The sequence below is a fragment of the Morone saxatilis genome, unplaced genomic scaffold, assembly GCF_004916995.1.
Source record: "Morone saxatilis isolate NCDOM2014 unplaced genomic scaffold, NCSU_SB_2.0 Contig3, whole genome shotgun sequence".
Lineage (NCBI taxonomy): Eukaryota > Metazoa > Chordata > Actinopteri > Moronidae > Morone > Morone saxatilis.
In genome coordinates, this window is record NW_023339873.1 from 20,891,601 (window position 1) to 20,904,975 (window position 13,375).

General features: G+C 42.8%; 2 protein-coding genes across 3 annotated transcripts in view; both read right to left on the minus strand.

The window, feature by feature from the left end:
- The window catches only part of iars2 (isoleucyl-tRNA synthetase 2, mitochondrial), a 12,079-nt gene extending 9,634 nt beyond the window's left edge, over positions 1-2,445 (minus strand). For both annotated transcript variants that reach the window (XM_035673342.1, XM_035673341.1), the window contains exons 1-8: positions 2,036-2,445; positions 1,502-1,624; positions 1,214-1,367; positions 982-1,130; positions 854-903; positions 637-746; positions 442-532; positions 18-133 (exon numbers count right to left, since the gene is read on the minus strand). In XM_035673342.1, coding sequence (XP_035529235.1) covers positions 18-133; positions 442-532; positions 637-746; positions 854-903; positions 982-1,130; positions 1,214-1,367; positions 1,502-1,624; positions 2,036-2,308 — 1,066 coding nt within the window. In that variant the 5' untranslated portion in view covers positions 2,309-2,445. The remainder of the gene's footprint in view (positions 1-17; positions 134-441; positions 533-636; positions 747-853; positions 904-981; positions 1,131-1,213; positions 1,368-1,501; positions 1,625-2,035) is intronic.
- Positions 2,446-11,529: 9,084 nt separating this feature from the next.
- Positions 11,530-13,375, minus strand: part of qrsl1 (glutaminyl-tRNA amidotransferase subunit QRSL1) — a gene marked incomplete in the record, with an annotated part of 4,956 nt that continues 3,110 nt past the window's right edge. Inside the window, 3 exon segments of the mRNA XM_035674235.1 lie at positions 11,530-12,080; positions 12,568-12,773; positions 13,012-13,129. Of these exon segments, the coding sequence (XP_035530128.1) occupies positions 11,863-12,080; positions 12,568-12,773; positions 13,012-13,129 (542 nt within the window).

The window sequence follows — 13,375 nt, forward strand, 5'->3', positions numbered from 1 at the left end:
GTGTGTGTGTGTATTACCTGTGAAGGTCCCCACACTCTCCAGCTCTGTGCCCAGCAGTGCAGCTACGCTGGCTGTGCGCTCAGTGGCCACTAAGAGCAACTGAGGGTTGTCCGCTCTCTTCAACACGGAGTACCTGCAAACACAAGGCACATGCTACATTTGTCATTTAGAAACACTTTTTTAAAGAACCGAAAGTTGCGCTCGAGACCGAGAGTTTATTTTTCTTAACTGTAAAATGTCCGACTTAGTACATATCTGAGTCACGATTCTTTATTAAACACAAAGGTTTAAAATGAAATTACAATCCTCCCTTCAGTAACGTTCTGATGCAACATCCTCTTTGAGCCAAAAAGTACAGGTGAGCTGAATGGATAGCTCATAGTCTCACACAGTACATCCTCATCAGTGAAAGTTTAGCCATGTGTTTAGCCAGGTACTCACTGGGTGTTGGGCATGTAGCACACAGCCTGGTTGGCAGGAATGGTCCACGGCTGGGTGGTCCACACCAGCACAGAGACACTATCCAGACCTGCTGAGGAACACATACCACACACTGTTAAAGAGATTCCCCAACCATTTAGTAGTATAATCTTTTAAAAAAGCTCTGAATTACCTGTGTGTGTGTGTGTGTATTACCTGCTTCTGAGGCAATCTTAGGCGGCAGTGTGATCAGGGGGAAAGTGGCATAGATGGCTCTGCTCACATGCTCAGCATTGTACTCTAACTCTGCCTCTGCCAGGGCCGTTCTACAGAGGCACAGACACAGGATTAAAGCATACGAGAGTAGCAGAATCACTAAGAATATGTATGCTCCCATGCAGTAACCCCTGCATTAAGTATGTTAAGTCAGTACCTTGATGAAGGAGACCAGAAGATTGGCTTGTAGTCCTGATAGATGAAGCCCTGAAGAACAACAAAGTGGGTTAAAAAAATATTAGAGTGTCTAATGAAAACAGGACATTAGAGCACATCATTGCCCACCTTGCTGTGCATCTCCTGGAACACTTTCAGCTGAGCAGCCTCATAGGCCCCGTCATACGTGTAGTAGCACTGGTCCCAGTCCGCCATCACCCCCCAGCGCTGGAAAGCAGCCTTCTGACGAGCTATGGCCGCCTCTGCAAACGCCCGTGCTGCACGTGGTGATAAACAACTCATTACAGCAGCTGTAAATGTAACAGGCCTCATGTTCATCCAGCTTTCTGTCCATCGTTACCTTTCTGTCTGATCTGCAGCGGGCCGAGGCCGCTGGTCCCCACCTCCCCCAGAGCCTTCAGCTCGATGGGGAGGCCATGGCAGTCCCAGCCTGGGATGTAGTGGACCTGTCGCCCCCTCAGCATCTCAAAACGGTTACGGATGTCTTTCAGGATCTGGATTAGACGATATATAGTGGATTGAAGAATTATTTTGACAGTGTTTTTACAACAGTGATTAGAATCTGATAAAATGCACAATAACAGTAGGGAATAACTGACACATTACAAGCACACTGTTAACTGCTCACCTTATTGAGTGCATGTCCTACATGAGGGTCCCCATTTGCATAAGGGGGTCCATCATGAAGACAGAACTCCTTCTTGACCTTCCTCTCTCTCTGCCAGGAGTACAAATCTGCAAATCCACACTCCTGCAAAAAATATTTACATTTTTGACAAAATGGCAAAATCAAAGCATTAATAATATGTCTGTAACAGTGCTTAACCATAAAGATACTGTAGATTTCTGTTGTGCAACTATTTATGTACACACGCACCTGGAGGGTGATAGGTCACTTAGTTATGTGTCACCAAACCTTAGTCAATACTTCAGCTATTATCTGACATTATTTTTAGTCCAGAAACATGCCTGTCTGACTTACATGAGGGTGGAAAGGGGGAAATAACTGCCTCTCCGACGCATCTGATGCATGCCGAATTGAAGAATGAATCCTAATTTAATGTATAACACTTTAGGTCATGGGCTACAATGTGTGCCCAGCTGTCAGCAAGCGGGTGAAAGTTAACTTGACGTTTCTTTGAGTGGAGCGTCGTCAGCGTACCTTCTGTATCTCGAGTTCTCGCTCCAGAAGCTTCTGTCCGGTCAGTTTCATGGGGAAGTCAGTCCGGGGAAGGAGCACTGTGTCTCGGTACAGTCCCTGAGCAGAGGCTGCCTCCGCGGGCTGAGCGCTGCCTTCCTCCGAACTCACACCCTGCCAGCGGCTGGAGCTGAAGGAGAGAGCACGGTGGAGGAGGAGGCCGCCTCCTCCCTGGTGTGACCTCCGTCCCCATCTCGCTAGCGTCTGGCTCACTGCCGAAACCCGGCACAGCAGCATGGAGAGGCGACACAGCTCTTTGGCCTGAAAACTGAAAACTGTTCGGTTGTTTGTGTTGTGACAGTATGCAGGCACCGTGTTGTTATAGTCCGCCCTTCTTCTTCTTCTTCTTCTTCTGGGTTTCCCCGGAAGAAATTGTTGAAAGGACAACTACGGATACCCCGTTGGGTCAACTGTAATCGAATTAGTCGCATTTTTTGTGGGGCAACCGGTCACTGGAGGACGCTATTTATCCATCCTTAAGGGGAAACAATGCACTAACTAATGTGGAATAGTTTGAATTGTGATCGAGCTGTTGTTGTGTGCATGTATATTATTATAGTAGTATAGTATATGTACTATATGTGTATACTATATATACACTATATATACATTTTGTACACTGGTGGAATTTCTTCTCTCTCACGGTGGTCCTCCATATTCTTCAGTGTTTTAATTTACATAACTAAAACATGAATAAAACGTTTAAGGAAACGTAAAAGGAAATAAAAAAAATATAAATATAAGATATAAAGCATGGACTGTATATGTATATATTTATATACATACAATATGATATAAAGATAAGAACAGCAATAATAATAATAAAACAGAAATTATGAAAATGAGGTGGTAATATTAATAACAGGCTTTTAAAAAATATATAGCAATATTTCTATTCAATCTTTAGTAGTACGGATGTGGATAGTATCTGTATACATACAGTCAATGGGGTGGACAGGATATTAGAAACACATATATCTATGAGAAACACAACCAACACAACAGTCTGTTTTAGGTGTTTTATTTCGAAGGTGTCCGTCTTGACACTGATGGGTTTACTACTGTCTGTGTATTTATAATAATGTTTTCACTGCCTAGAAAGTAACTACAACTCCTCAGTCGTAAAGCTAAACTAACACTAATAGGCCACATTTTATTTGTTACGAATACTGACATTGTTATAAATATTCTGTGATTGTGGAGCTAATGTTCAAACTGTTGAACAGACGCCTGAACTGCCTAATGCCATAGCTTCACACTAGTACGTGAACACACCACCAGGCGCGCAGCATTGAGAAGGGCTTGGTTAAAGGTGCAGATGAGTGTATGCAGGATATTATAAAGTTAACACTTTCTCTCACCATGGCCGGCTGGGTGCACTGTTGGGCGCCTATTTTAGCGCCAATTCATCGATTCATGCAAACTTCGCTCAACTCGATTTCCGACAGCACGTGAACGCAGCAGCAGCTACGGCAGGTGGTATAAGTACCCGCTGATGTCACCGGGGGTATAAAACGCACGGCTGCATCTCCCGTTTCATTCACAGCTTCAATAACCGGAGGACCTGAGCGGAGCCGCGAGCCCAGTCTTTACTCACACTCAGCAACAAGATGAAGATGATGAAGATGATGTGTCCGGCTCACCTTGGAGTTCTGCTGCTGGCTCTCCATCTCCTCTCCTCACAGGTCGGTTCTGGCCCTCATGTGGTTGGTCTCTAACTTCAGCTGGAGATTACTTTGTAATCGTTCACGCGCTGAAAAGCTGTGGACAATTGTTTATTTGTTGTTGTAGGTTTCCTAAAAAGTCACAGATGGCCTTAAATTACAATTAAACGGTGTTTTAGCTGTAAATGAGTGACTATTAAGTATATACGGCGCTATAAGGCTGATCATAAGCAGACATGACTTTACAAAAACCCTAAAAATGCAGTTTATGTTCCTGTAATCTGATCCAGTGGGGGTTACAATGTCGGTTGAGCAACAAGTAGGCACATTAGGATCTTAAACAACCGAACCCCTCGATTGTCTCATAGGATTCAAGGGACATTTACATGAATAACTTTTAAAAAAATATTTAGGACCAGAGTTTTAATGTCTAGTGAAAACTTTTTCATTTTTCACCCCAGAAATTAGTGGGCTGATTTTTCTGAAGTCCCATTTTTAAAATTGTTTAACATGTCTAAAAAGCAAATCTGAACACTGGACTGTTGGTCAGGGGCAGTTGAGTTTTGGAGGTGCGTGGTTTTAATAGTTTTAACCCTGTGCTGGACATTATCGATGCGTCTTTAAGTTTGACATTGAGCTGCTGTCTCCTCTCTGGCGTTAGGCCCGTCTGCAAAACCTCTCCAGGAATATCCGCTCATTCATACCGAGCTGATGAATGTAAGAACAGGAGATGATGTGGTCTTGTATGTTACAGGTGGTCCAGGCCCAGAACGTCACCACAACCCCCATGACTATGAAGATGAATGGGACTAGCAAACCCACCATGACGACAGCCACCTCGATCAACACGACCATCAACGGCTCCGGGAGGATGGACTCGTTCACGCTGCTGCTCCCGCTGGCACTCGCAGCCTCTGTGCTCCACGGCTGGTCCCAATGACTACAACTGATGGCTCTTGGCACTGGACACGCACAGCCGAGACGACTGGACTGGGGACGCAACGTTATTCAAGGAGCAGTTTAGTAGTAATAAAAATCCCTTTCGTCCCGTTTTGGACTTCAAAAAGTCTTTGGGGATTTGTCTTGTCAGAGCGCGCCCTGCGGCCCCGACTGCTGCCTCCGTTTTACGCACCGACCAGGGACGCGCCCTGCTGCTTTTGTCATGTCCTGTTCTTTGCAGGGGCCCTTCACGGACTATATTCTCCCTTCTCCGGGAAAACGCCGGTCTCTTTGAGGCTGCTGTCTTCTGTGGAAGGGTGGGAGAGATTATAATTGTGGCCGGTGTAAGCGTGCCCACTGTACGCCCCGAAAAAATAATGTTATGGATACTTGACACCAGGCTCCGTAGGCCTCAAAGTGATTGTAAATTAGTTTAGAAAAGTTTTATATTACAAATTCCGGAAATGAGGTGTGATGTAAATGTGATTTTTAGAGCTCAAATTTTGTAAATCTAATAAAGCTTTGAATTGTAAGTGACAAGATGGACCTCATGAGCATTTTTTGTTTGTTGCTGCAGGTGTATAACATGAGCCATATTTGCTTTCATAGACTGATCAAACCTGAAGATACTTGTGCACTAAAATGCTGAGCCCTTAACTCTAAAGCCAACTTTTTTTGAAGCCATTTCACTCCAGGTATTTATGCAACTGACTATGTAGAAAAGTATCAGTTGCACATAGATTATCTGGATTGGCTTCAAACTCTTAGCTCCTAATCTGGTATGAGCTGAAGGCAAACAGATGTAATGCTGGCACTGTGGTTGACTAATCAGAATTTTACAATCTGATCCTTGATTTGAGGAAGTCTCAGTCATGCTGTCGACAAACGTCCTTTTGGTAACAGTCCAAAAGGTGGTCATTAAGCTACACTTGCATCCCTAATTTGTTGACATTTTCTTTCAAGTAGTGTAATTCTTCATTACTCTGTATGGGGGGGCAAGCCCAGGTTATGTGGCATGAGAGAAACTCAGCCCTTTTTAAAAGCAAAGTCCTTTCATATTGGATTAAAATAATCCTCATTTATCCTTTGCACTCTAGAGAAACTAATACACTAGAACAGGGGCATGTCCATACTATTTTGACTTGGGTGGCCCAATGCATGATGTGCAGGGGTAACTCATGTACACATTATTTAAACCTCTTGACTTGGTCAAGAGACCACTTTGAAAATAACCATACTAGTTGGTCCAAGCTAGGACAACATGGTTGGGACCAATGGCATTAGGTCATAGTTTCATAACTTCACTCTAGCTTTAAAACTGTCAGAGCCTCTGAAAGACAATGTGGAAGAAGTTAGGATAATGGGGTGGCCAATCAGATTTCAGGGGTGCACAGGCACTGAGAAGTTTCTTTTTTCCTTTTTTTTTTTTTTAAATGGAAATGAGACAGCACATCATTCAAACAATATTTTCTGTCTTTAATCAAGCTTTAGTTGTGGGTATACCATGAGCACATATCAATCCTTAAGTGAACATATAAGGCAATGTAAACCATTTCTACCATCAGGTAGCCACAAATACTGAAGCTATAAACAAACAGTTTTCTCGCCACACAAAGGGAGGAAGTGAGCACTAGACAAACAAAAATAGTTTAATAATTGACCACGAGGGATGAATAAGTCAAAGGCTGGTGAGTCGGGCCTCCTCCTTCACCTGGTGCAGGGGCTTTGCCATCAAAGGGCTTCTCTCTGTGAAAGAGATGACTGCTGGAATTCACCTGTTGTTGCCCCCCTCCCTCTCCCCGTGCACCCACTCTTGATCTGTGTGGGAATTGCATCCCACCCTGATAATTTGACAAAGGCAGTATTGTTGAGCTCCTCTTATCTGCTCCAAAGCTAGACTCAGATCAGGACCTTTGCTCCATGAGCCTTCCTCTCACCCTTCCTTCCCTCCCACCTACCCCAGCTTCTTCCTCAAAAAAAACAGGTTTTTGTTTTTTTTTGAAAAAGTGGATCTCCATCCACCCCCAGTCTCTACTTCATAATCCAAAGCAAAAGAGGCCTGACAGAGCATTAGCCACATTCCTGCAGTGCGGACGTGAAACTTTAATGCCACTGGAGTGCGGTCAGGTGATAGAAGAGAAGAGTTCTCCTTTAGTTGACCGTCAGAGTGTGACCACTTAAGGTCCTCCTCCTCCCCCTTCACTCTCCACTCCACCCATCTCTTCCCGTCCACCTGAAACGTAAGGAGAAACCCGAGTTCAGGTATGGGTGTTTGTTCACTGGTGGAGAAGTGGGGGAGGGAGTGCAAATAAAAGAGAGAGGGGAGAGGAAGGGTAACAGACGGGAGAGGGGGAAAGGTGAAGGACACTCCAAAGCTTTCATCGCTAAGGTGACCAACACATCGCACCGCTCTTTTCAAAGCAGGAATCTGCATTTCAAAACCTTCAAAAGCTCAATACTAAAGCCCCTAATAAGTGGTTTGACAGCAGCCACTATACGGCCACGCTGGTTTTTACCATTACAACCATCTTACCTGGATGCTTTAAGAGCAGCATTCATTCCACAGTGTCTGCAGGGAGTCTAAAACAACAGCCTCCACTCTGTTGCTTATCAATAAATCAAAGACTATCATGTGCTGGAAACAGATCACATCACCACCGCTGTGGCTTCCCAGAAAATAACTTGTAGCACCCGACCTGACAGCTTCAAAGAGGGTAGCTTCTGCTTCTACAGTGGCTGTGGGAGAACAGAAACAGTGAAGTCATTATTGGCCCTGCACTGAGTCATACATTTAATACTACTGTTTAAGGGAAGTGAAGTAGATACATCAGTTGATCAGATGATGCTATGATGTGTTGCTGAGTTTAAAAGTTTGACCTTCAGCTGCAAATATAACCAGATGGAAGGTTGTCCTTCGAAAGTGGAAAAGGGGAGGCACTTTCAAAGAAATACTTGACAGTTTATTGGGTGATCCGTCTATCACTGTCTATCACTGTCTATCACAACCCCTATTCAACCAAATGTCTGCACAATTGATTGCCATGAAGCACCGACATCAAGTCCGACTCAGGATTTGTGATAACTAGCTAGATATTTAGCCCTGTTATACCCGCTAAACTAATGACATTCCCATTAGCCTCACCTGTACTTACCAATGTTAGACCAATGTACCAATGTACATTACTGTACTGATACGAGCCATAATGGCATGCGCCATTGCTTCAGGGAAGTTCAGATATGCTCTTCTACCAAACCTAAAAGACATGGAACTTGAAATGAATAAGAACGAGAATAAACCCTCATCACTCCATTTCCTATATTGGGCTATATGAGCTCTGGGGCGTTGTAGTCAACACACCCTCCTTTCCTGTTCCTGTTTTTGACACCTAGATTATAACATGCAAAATCCCTTTTCTCAGGCTGATGCATTAAACATCAGCTGTTAGCGCAAATAGCCAATTATCAATCAAACATGTCTTATGCCTTATGAGGAACAAATACCAGCAGCATTAGCTGTGTGGTATATATAACAGGGTTATTATCTATTTATTTGGCTACCATGGAAACCATGGTGGTTTTCTTATGTCATTCACACATTGTGGGAAACCATTGTTAAAAAACATCATTCATCAGAGGAGCTTAAGCTGTCCATTGGGACTGTTCATTTTGCTATAATATTTATAAAAGCCTGAGCAATATTCAAAGTGTATGTAGCACAATAGTTGTAAACTAATACTGTTTATCTAGTAACAGATGAGTTGGGCAGTGGCCTATTACGAAAAATAGTTTTGTTACATGTTACTGATATTACCTCTCTTCTGTGAGAGGCAAAAAGCAAGTCTACAATAACTCCATCCGTCCACCCAAGCACGCATTGGGCAAGAAGCATGGTACAGCCTGGTACAGGTCCCCAATCCATTGCAGTGCTAACACATATAAACACACTGTGATGTTTCACCTTGAACGGCTTTCCAAAAACAGCCTTTTTAAGAATGCCAATCTTATGCAACCACACGTTAATCTGTGATCTGCGAAAGGTGCAGCAAGCTGAAGGAGCCAGCCGCTGTTGTTGGGGAAATCCCTTCACCTGGCACCGCCCAGCTGTGTCTCTAATCCTCTGCTTTAAAGAAGAACAGGCCCACACACACACACACACACACACACACACAAACACACACACTTGTTGCTTGTTTTTCCTTATACCGCCATGGTTTCCCAGGAAAGACACGGGCGGCTTCTTCTTTGCAATTTAAATTCCCCTTCTGAAACCAATGAAAAACTGCTTCGATGCTGTTGACAGACTTTGTTGGGTGTCTGACATCTCACTTCACAACCTGTAACCTCAAACTATGACACCACCACTTCCTTTTGCACTGAGCACTGTGATCTTAAGTAAACTATTCATTATATTCATATTCTGAGCTGTGTCATTCTTCCTCATTAGTTGACATATGAATGAATGTCTTGTAGTCTAATGTGAAAAGAGAGTTTAGGAATGTATCAAAGGACCAGTGTCTGCAGAGATTATGGGTATATACTGTATTATAGGGACCCTTATGCAACCCATGTAGGAATACCAGAGTTTTGTTTGTGGAAGAGATGCGTGCACGTGAGGAGATTTCATTAGCACGTCCTCCTCTGTCAGCTGTGAGCGAGGGCGACATTTGCGTATTGAACACGGAGATGAGGATCAAATGAGAAGCGCCTGAGAGCCAGGTGGGAGGGATGAAGTGAGGATGAAAGAGGGGAGAAGGGGATACCACGCAAATCCACACATCCGGAGAGGGGAATGTCAGAGGAAACAACAGCCCAGCACGGGCTCTCTGTGTCCTGCTGTGTGTTTGCTTGTGTGAAATACTGGAAACAACAAAGATAGCTCAATATATGTGACTTAAAGCTCTACATTGCCACACAGGCTTTTACATACTTCCTTTCTTAAAAGCACAAGCTTTTAACTTATTTTCCTTCCTGCTGTAACTATTTAGAATGACTGTGACCTGTGGTACGACTTCCTGTATAAATGTTGCTTTTATACATGACTTAATCAGCCAGTTAATGGGCTTTCACAGGTCCTGTTTAAAGGAATAGTTCAACATTTTAGGAGCCAGGTCAGTGATTAGCATAGCTTAGCATAAATCCTGGAAGCAGGGGCACACAGCTAGCCTGGCTCAAGTGCATTTCCAAAAATGTCAAACTATTCCTTTAGATGAAGCTCTTAATTGCACCTACAGAAACAAGCTCCAACTAGCCTCTTAATCCTATTCTTAATTGTCTTAATGTGGCATGCTGCGGCAGAGACTGGCTACTTTAAATACAGTATAAAGTCCCAAATAGATGCTTTGTGTTGTTCTCTCTGAGTTTCCCTTCTTTCAACTGGTAAAATGTAGCATGGCATGCAAGCTGCATGCTTACTGTAGTATCAGTGAGCAGAGATTTAGAGATTTGTGAGCAAATGTTATTTTATTTTCTTATTTCTGAATCTAAGTTTTAAATCAAATGGCATATTTATTGATTTAACACCTGCCTTATTGTTTCTTGTTTGAAGCTGTAGACTTTTTACTGTAAAAAATAACTGAGATTTTTCACTGAGAATTAATGGTTCATTAAAGTGTTGTGAAGTAAGAATTTCAAGTGATGTCTAAATATCTAGAAAACAGAAGGAAGTATGACTGTTGCAATGTCCTTTTATTTAACCCAATGTACTGAAACATCAGGCAATATATGTATAGATGAATATGTATACTGATAAAGAGACGAGGGAAAGAAGAAGAACTACATGGCCACAGCAGAGAACTAAGGCAAAGATAAATCATTTATTATTCAGAAACATAAAGAACATGTAAAATATGTAAAAAATAGGGATCCTATATTTAAAAAGTCATATTCAATCTTGTGCACACTGAATATGGTATCAAGATCGATCATGAGTGTTACAAGGACCAAGTATAGATTCCCACCTGCAGGGAAATGGGTCAGGATTATGTGGAGGTGGAGTCAATTAAGAGCAAGTTATAAGTGAGCACTCAGCGTTAGCACCTTAGTTTAGGGCAGTTTCCAGAACTGTAATTGGTTGACCGGATTGATTTCACTTGAGCTGATTCCAATACTTTAATGTGGACAGTCTTAGTATTCCAGGGAAAGTCTGCTTGAGCCAAGAGTCTGCTGGTGTCTGGTCATGCAAAATTGTTAGCTAACTTTTCTGCAATTTGTCATTGCCCATTGTCAGTGTCAATATGTGGAGATTGGATGAAGACATTTGAGACAGGGTCTAGACTTGTGCCATAGATAATGCTTAACATTGTGTGTTGATGATTGATGTGCTGTGCAATAACCTCTTTATACCCGTGCTCTGGATACAGAAGGATTACATTTCTTGACAAGCATAGTGATTAATGTACACATTTAGATCCTTCTCAGCTGTCAATGATCTTCATTTGCTAAGACCTGATGTACAAATTTACTTAAAAATCGAACAAGGCTAAGTGACTACAGTCATGCTAGTGGCAGGTCCTTTGAGCTAACATCAGCATGCTAACAAAATGTTAAATTGTGAGGTTTAGTTGGAATAATGTTTATACACTTAGCTGGTATGTTTACCACAGTACATTCACCATTTTAGACTCTTTTGTTAGCAATATACCCACAGCGCTAACATCGCACAATAAAACAAAACTCTTTTTTTATAACCAAGTAAACTTACATACTTACTTACGAAGACTAATTTGCAAATGCAACACGAGCTCTGCAAATTTGTCTGGTTCCCAGTTAACAGATGCAGGTGAAGAACAGACCTTTAGCTGAAAATGCATCCACTTGATTTGGCAACAGTGCTGTGACACTTATGACATATATATATCACTGTCAAAATGAATGACCGAACATGGCTTTATTTAAAAGCACCTTCAGACCACAAATACATCAGCAGGTCACAGAATGAACACAATGTCCCTGGCCTTAAAATATGATGTGCGGTTTAAAACATTGAGTTTATTACTTGTTGTATTTATGTTTCATCCCATCGGGGAAACTTAAAGCTATAGCAGTGGACTGATGGCTGAAACTGCAAGAAAAATGTCCTGAAAAGGCACCTCAAGAGCTAAGAATGTCCATTATAGCTGCATAGTTCACCATTTGTGCCTGTATTTAGTGACTCTGTCAACAGTTGGTTACTTGTGTCCACAGTTCTCCTCATATAGCTGAAGTCTGCTCCCTTTTGGTCATTCCATTGTCATTCCTGCTCTCGCTAGAGTCTCCATAGTCATTGATGGAGGGAAACCCAACCCTCTGCTCCATCCACTGGGCAACACTGAGCAGCTTCTTGTCTTGGAGGGCCGGGCCGATAAGCTGTAAACCAATGGGAAGGCCCTGTCTTGATAAAGCGGTTGGCACAGAAACAGCGGGGAGACCTGGGGTGAAGAAAAAAAGAGAGCTGAAGGAAAGTTCAGGCATTGATTAGATCTCAAGGTTAGTTAAAGGTTAGCTTGGAAAGAGATAAAAGGCTGGAGAAAGTTTAACTGAATGCACACACGCTGCTTTATGGCTTTGGGGTACACTGAGCTGAAAATACAATGTATTGGCCAGATAATGATGTTTTTTGTATTGTATAGAGATAAACAAAGAGGGAACTGCATTTTCTTACAATCATCAACTTTCCCTTTTAATTTTACTCTGACCTTTTTCTCCAACGTGCCTTTGTTACAGGATGGTAAATAAGAAGTATAAACTGAAGTAGTGAAAGGTTTTTAGCCGTGTGTGTGGGTGTATATATATATATATATATATGTGTGTGTATCCATTCATACAGGATATACAAGTTCCTTGAATCCTCCCACACTTTCTATACATGCACAAACACTTCTACCTGAAGGCCTTTTTTTCCCCCTCTCTCTGTACCTGCCATGTTGACGGGCTGGGTGAAGATGTCTTCCTGTGCACTGCGTGTTCGGTTGTCTTCCTGTGTAAAGTCAGAGTAACGGGCCGCATCAGTCAGAGTGGTGGGTGTCAGCAGCACGTCCACACCTGAGCTGAACACGCGCTTGAAATCATCTGCGATCAGCCGGCGGACTTTCTGAGCCTTTTCGATGTAGTGCTCGTAGTTCCTGACAGAATGAGGGCGAGGATGTTGACAGTTCATTCTTGCTGTTTTGGAAATATCATAGCTCCAACAGACTATTTTATTCTCTCTTATGTTTTATGAAAGTCAACTTGGCAAACAACAAATGTGCTCATAACTGTAGGGCCTAAATGACAATAGAGATTGGAGAGCAGAGAAAAGGTCTGTCTGAAGTTGGTGAATGGAAGCAGAAAGGTGCAAGAAGGTTCAATTTTTCGCCTTACTGTTTAAGCAGGAAGTAGTTCCCAGACAGTATTCTCCCCCTCACTACGTCGTTGAAGCCCTCGTGTCGGGTCGAGGCGTACATGGCCTCCGTCGAGCTGTCCACTGCACTACGATGGCCTGATAGAAGGAGGATGGAAACAATAATAGTCCAACAGATTCACAGTGTAATCTTGTGTGATGTGGCACCTTGTGTAAAATGCTCTTCTTGTAAAATGCTAGTGTGATGTCTCATCTTCACTGTGCAGAGTTTGACACCAGAAGGATGTTTTCACATTCATCTGCTGAAAGTGGAAAGTTTCTCTGTGCTCATTGAAAATCTGATTTTAAGGGGCGGGGCCTACCAGCATGATTTGTGACATCACA